The 6,571-nt window shown below is 50.4% G+C and overlaps 1 protein-coding gene across 2 annotated transcripts in view; it reads left to right on the plus strand.

The window, feature by feature from the left end:
* Positions 1-601: 601 nt before the first annotated feature.
* The window catches only part of CA12 (carbonic anhydrase 12), a 63,066-nt gene continuing 57,096 nt past the window's right edge, over positions 602-6,571 (plus strand). For both annotated transcript variants that reach the window (XM_016192878.2, XM_016192882.2), the window contains exon 1: positions 602-760. In XM_016192878.2, coding sequence (XP_016048364.1) covers positions 673-760 — 88 coding nt within the window. In that variant the 5' untranslated portion in view covers positions 602-672. The remainder of the gene's footprint in view (positions 761-6,571) is intronic.

Consider the following 6,571-nt stretch of genomic DNA (forward strand, 5'->3'; position numbering starts at 1 on the left):
CCCCACCTGCAGGAGGACACTTGACAAGTGGTAAAGTAGGTCTGCAAGTGTCTCTTTCTTTCTCCCTCTCCTCTCTCAAATTTTTCTTTATCTTGTCAAGTAAATTAAGGAGAAAGAACGAAAAAAAAAAAAAAAGGAACACTGGCTGTTGGGAGTAGTGAGTTCCTAGTGCAGTGACAACCCTGTTGGCAATAAAACAATAAATAAATATTAACAAAATTGAATATGAATGCACCCCCCTCCCGCCGACGGCCAGGAACACCATGGAGATGACTGAAGGAAGCTTTTGTCTAAATTGTCCCCGGGTGAAGTGGGGGTAGGCTTCAAAGGGCAGTGACCCACCCAGGCGGTGGCACCTCAAGGTCCCCTTCTCTGTAGGTCCGGGGCAGGCAGATCACCGCAGCCTGGCCTGTGGCTCCAGGGGTCAGAGCCGGTCCGAGCATGGCCTCAGCATGGGGCGCGCAGCTGCCCTGGTCACTGGGGCGCCCGACCTCCCGCAGGCACGGCGTCCGGGTCCACCCCCCACCCCCCCACCCCGCGATGACATCATGTGTTTGGGGCTGAGCGGCTCCTTAAAAGCGGCTGCAGGGCAGCTGGAGCTGCCAGAACTCTCAGCTCGCCTGCCCCGCTGCACGCACGTGGTCAGGTGCACCCCGGCCAGGGCGCCCCAAGATGCGGCCCCGCAGCCTGCGCCCCGCCGCCGCCCTGCTTCTGCTCCTGACGCTGGAGCCACAGCCTAGCGGCACCGCCTCGCTCAACGGTAAAGTTTGTTTCCTGAGAGCTGCTCATCTAGATCATTTTGGGGTTGCTGGAGGGGGGCTGGAGAGCAGGGAAGGACTTGCAAAGGATCAGATGCACTTTTTTTTTTTAAAGAAAGGATTTGTTCTTTTCCTTTGCTATGCAAGGTTTTTGCCAGGTTGGGGGTGAAGGTGATGGTGAAGGAAAGGGTTTTCTTGCTGATTCCCTGTTGCAATTTGTGTATGTGCTCTGGGGTGCGGGAGTGAGGTGGGCGCACCCCAGCTTTGGAGGGTTGACTTGGAAACTTGCAAACTTCCCGAGAGGAGCAGCAGGATTGGCGGTTTAGAATAGTGAGCTCCAGGCTACAGAGCTGAGGTTATGGGGCGCTGGACGTGAGGGTGGGGGTGGGCGGGGAGGGGGTTCAGTAGGACTTGGATGGAGGGAGACTGGAGCTCTGATGGGGAGCGACGTGTGACAACACCTTATGAAGAGGTGAGAAAGTGTACCCCTCCAGCAGTTTATAGCCTTGTAATATCTGAGATCTCAAAAGAAAATGCTTATAAAATAAAATGAAAAAGTTAAGAAAAAAAAATTTAAGTGCAGTGCAGGCACAGACGGTAATGTGATACCTCCCCCCCCATCTCCAGGAAAGCATTGCGCCTGCCCCCACCCTCACCCCCTGCTTCTGCAGCCCCCTCTGGCTGTGGGGTGTTAGTCTCTGGCAGAGAGACAGCCTCTCTGCCTGTATGCATGGGGCCTCTCAACCTTAATCACTGTTTTTCTCCAGAAGTCTTTACTACCCCGGGCACATGTGTGCGTGCATGTGTGCTCACACACCTCATTTTGGAGGCTAATTAGTGCCTATGCCCTCACCCCAGGGCTGGAGACAGGATGGGGGGGGGGCGGTGGTACCTGGATTGCAGACTCAAAGAGCAGCAGCCCTGGGTGGCCAAGGTCAGATCGGTTAAGCCTTTGGAACCTGAAGCAGGGTGCCAAGATTTTTTTTTTTTGCCTCCAGGGTGATTGCTGGGGCTCAGTGCCTGCATCATGAATCCACTGCTCCTGGAGGCCTTTTTTTTCCCCTTTGTTGCCCTTGTAGTCGCTTTGTTGTGATTATTATTGTTGTTGTTGATGCTGTTCATTGTTGGATAGGACAGAGAGAAATGGAGAGAGGAGGAGAAGACGGAGAGGGGGAGAGAAAGATAGACACCTGCAGACCTGCTCCACCGCCTGTGAAGTGACTCCCCTGCAGGTGGGGAGCCAGGGCTTGAACCGGGATCCTTACGCTGGTCCTGGTGCTTTGCGCCACATGCGCTTAACTTGCTGCGTTACTGCCTGACCCCGATTTTTTTTAACTTGCCTCTCTAAAGCTGGGTGAGTATTTTCAAGAGGGGTGAGGAGGAGGGAGCTGGGGGTTTGGGGGAAGTTTCCTGGATACTGGTGGGGGTTCCTGCGCTACCTGGTGCTCCTCAAGTTATAGAGGTGTTTGCAGGCTCATAAGGGGTGAGCTCTGCTAGGATCACATGTGCTGGTCACGAAGCTGCTTCCTCCCTAGTGGGGGTGGCAGTGGAGACATGGGGATATGGCTCCAGCACCCAGCACCTTCTTTCTCGGAGGTGGCTGTGCCCACAAAGCTTGGGCAGGGAGGAACTTGACGCAGCCTGACATCACTCCTGGCTGGCTAAGTCCTCTGGATATCGACTCCTTCGCTAGTCTGGGATAGGACAGGCAACTGTGGAAACTGACTTCTCAAACTGCAAGCTGCCACCTAAACGTCCCTTTCAAGACTAAGGCTGTTAGGTGGGGGTGAGGGTGGGGAGACAGCAGAATGCTTCTTTGAGAGACTCTCCTGCCTCAGGCTCCAGAGTCCCAGGTTTAGTCCCCAGCAATACCATAAGCCAGAGCTGAGCAGGGCTCTGGAGTCAGTCTCTCTCTCTCTCTCTCTCTCTCTCTCTCTCTCTCCCTCCCTCACTCCCTCCATCCCTCCTTCCCTCACTCCCTCCGTCCCTCCTTCCCTACTTCTCTGCCTCCTCTCCTATATGTCTGTCTCTCATTAAAGTAAATAAAATATTTTTTTAATGGAAAATAAGTAACTGGAGTGGGGGAGATAGCATAACAGTTCTGCAAAGTGACTCTCATGCCTGAAGCTCCAAAGTCCCAGGTTCAGTCCTTGGCACCACAATAAGCCAGAGCTGAGTAGTCTTTGGTAAAATAAATACGTATATTAAATAAAATAAAGACTAAGACTGTATTGAGACCAGAAATTTCGCTGGAAATCTTAGCTGTTGGAGGGAAGACAGTCCCTGGTTGGCTTTCTCTCAAGGGGTGGCTCTCCGGTTCTCCCCTTCTCACATTTGTCATGGTTCCCTCTCTCCTACCCCTCCTTCTGGCCCTGTCCTTTCTCCCCCATACTCCCCCCAGCCTCCTCACACCCCAGCTTCATTCTGTAAGTTGGGGAAGGACCTTTGAAGTAAAGTTCTCACTTTAGTGACAGATAGGGGGGAACCAGTATGCCTACCCCCATTTCTTTCTTTTTTTAAATATGTGTTTTTAAATATTTATTTATTCCCTTTTGTTGTCCTTGTTTCTTTTTATTGTTGTAGTTACAATTGTTGTCATCATTGTTATACAGGACAGAGAGAAATGGAAAGAGGAGGGGAAGGCAGAGAGGGGGAGAGAAAGACAGACACCTGCAGACCTGCTTCACCGCCTGTGAAGCGACTCCCCTGCAGGTGGGGAGCCAGGGGCTCGAACGGGGATCCTTATGCCGGTCCCTGCGCTTTGCTTCACCTGCGCTTAACCTGCTGCGCTACCGCCCGACCCCCGCCTACCCCCATTTCTAAGAGCCTTTTTTCCTTTTTCCTTATTGGGGGATTCATGGTTTACAGCCAACAGTAAAATAAAGCAGTTGCACATGTGTGACATTTCCTAGTTTTCCACATAACACTCTAACCCGCCCCTAGGTTCTCCTCCGCCATCATAGAATTCTTTTTTTTCTTTTCTACAATTTTTAAAAAATTTTATTTATTTCCTTTTGTTGCCCTTGTTGTTTTATTGTTGTAGTTATTATTGTTGTCGTTGTTCGATAGGACAGAGAGAAATGGAGAGAGGAGGGGAAGACAGAGAGGGGGAGAGAAAGATAGACACCTGCAGACCTGCTTCACCGCCTGTGAAGCGAGTCCCCTGCAGGTGGGGAGCCGGGGTTCGAACCGGGATCCTTATGCCGGTCCTTGCGCTTTGCGCCACCTGCGCTTAACTCGCTGCGCTACAGCCCGACTCCCTCTACAATTTTTTATTAGTGATTTAATAATGATCAACAAGATTGTGAGATAAGAGGGGTACAATTCTATACAGTTCCCACCACTAGAGTTGGGTATCCCACCCCCTCCAATGGAAGCTTCCCTGTTCTTCATCCCTCTAGGAGTATGGAGAAACCCCCACCCCTTTTTTTAAATTTTGTCTTTTCTCATGTGGGACTTTTGGCTTTTTAATTGCCATGAAGGGTCAAAGTCAAAGTCAAATATAGCTGAGGTGCTGAGTGTCAAGGTTGGGTGTGGGGTGGGGTTAAACTGAGAAACGGGACCGACAAGAATGTATTTGTCCTTTGTTGTGAAAATTTAATTTTAGTTTTAATATTTTTTTTGGAGGGGCAGGGAGCCAGCTCCTTGCTCATGCAGTCTCTCTGCTTTTTAGGCTGCTTTTTCTCTGAGCTCAAGCGACAGAGAGGAAAGACACCACAGTGCCAGGGCATCCCCTGTGCCAGGAGCACTCCCATGTGGGCTCTGTCTGTGGCCAGCTGGGCACCCTCTCTGCTGAGCTATCTCAGAATTTTAACTCCTGGCAGCAGTTCAGGTAGTGAGTGTCTGAGAGAAAGATTTGGGGTCAGGAACTCAGTGAAGTAAAGTCGAGTGTCTTTCAGACCAAACCTTGAAATTCTTTATATATATGTATGTATTTATTTATTCCCTTTTGTTGCCCTAGTTGTTTTATTGTTGTTTTATTGTAATTGATGTCGTTGTTAGATAGGACAGAGAGAAATGGAGAGAAGAGGGGATGACAGAGAGGGGGAGAGAAAGACAGACACCTGCAGACCTGCTTCATCGCCTGTGAAGCGACTCCCCTGCAGGTGGGGAGCCGGAATCCTTCTGGCAGTCCTTGTGCTTTGCACCACCTGCGTTTAACCCGCTGCGCTACCGCCCTACTCCCGAAATTCTTCTTTTTTAAGATTGTATTTATTTATTGATGAGAAAGACAGGAGGAGAGAGGGAAAGAACCAGACATCACTCTGGCACATGTGCTGCCAGGGATTGAACTCGGGACCTCATGCTTGAGAGTTCAATGCCTTATCCACTGCACCATCTCCAGGACCACCACCCAAATCTTGAGTTTCTTATTTTGAAAATATTTATTATTAATTACTTCTATTTCTTTATTATTATTTTAGCAGAGCACTGCTTGGTTGTGGCTGATGGTGGTTCTGGGGATTGAATCTGGGACTTTGGAGCTTCTGGCAGGGGAACCCTTTGCAGAATTACTATTCTATCTTATTTATTTATTTTAGTAAGAGAGTGAGAGTTAGGGAGTCGGGCTGTAGCGCAGCGGGTTAAGCGCAGGTGGCGCTAAGCTCAAGGACCCGCGTCAGGCTCCTCACCTGCAGGCAGGTCCCTTCCCAGGCGGTGAAGCAGGTCTGCAGGTGTCTGTCTTTCTCTCCCCCTCTCTGTCTTCCCCTCCTCTCTCCATTTCTCTCTGTCCTATCCCACAACAACGACATCAATAATAACTACAACAATAAAACAAGGGCAACAAAAGGGAATAAATAAATAAAAATAAAATTAAAAAAATTAAAAAAAAGAGAGAGTGAGAGTCAGAGCACCTATCTGGTAAATGCGAACCCAGGACCTCACACATGAAGGCTTTGGGCTCCACCCACTGAACCACCTACTCTGCAACCAAACTTTGAACTTCTTTTGTCTGTGGCTGCTGGGTGAGGGGGTGGGGGGATTCTGAACTCTGAGGAGTTTTCTCTGCCTGAGCCCAGTGTGGACAGCTGGGCAGTCTTGGGGCAGCCTTGGGGTGGAGAAGGTCCTCGGAGAAGGTTCTTGCAGGCAGGGCCCTGAACTCCTGACCTGCCTTCTCTTCCCGCCTGAACACCTCCTGTCTTGGAAGCGCCCCCACTGAAGTTTTCTGGCAGTGTGACCTTGACCTGACCTGCCTCACCTTGAAACTGGACACAGGAAGCCATTTCCATCTTCCAGCAAGTGTTGCTTCCTCATCCTGGGGGTGATGAGGGGAGTCTTGGCTCAGCAGCTTCCGGGAGGACAGTCTGCTAAAGATATAATTTGATTTGGCGACAGGTACATGTCGAGCTTCTGGCCAAGGCAGGTGTGTATCTACCTCCCACCCTCTGCTCCTTCCTTCCTGCCTGATGAGAGGAGGACAACCGGAACACAGCTCTGGCATGTGCGGCGCCGCAAGATGGGACTTGGCCTCATGCTTGCGAGACTTGAGCTTGACCATTGTGCCTGCTCCTGGCTGCCAGACTTATTTTGGAAGCTTCCTTTGTTCCTTTGCACAGCTGTTTCAGTGAAAAAGCTAGTAGTAGGTTTGAGGACCATCTACACTGGGTTTTCCCCTGGTTCATTAAAAAAAAATTTTTTTATTATCTTTATTTATTGGATAGAGACAGCCAGACATCAAGAGGGAAGGGGGTGATAGAGAGGGAGAGAGACAGAGAGATACCTGCAGCCCTGCTTCACCACTTGTGAAGTTTTCCCCGTGCAGGTGAGGGCCAGGGGCTTGAACCCGGGTCCTTGTGCATTGTAATACATGCGCT

The sequence above is a fragment of the Erinaceus europaeus genome, chromosome 16 (assembly GCF_950295315.1).
Source record: "Erinaceus europaeus chromosome 16, mEriEur2.1, whole genome shotgun sequence".
Classification (NCBI taxonomy): Eukaryota; Metazoa; Chordata; class Mammalia; order Eulipotyphla; family Erinaceidae; genus Erinaceus; species Erinaceus europaeus.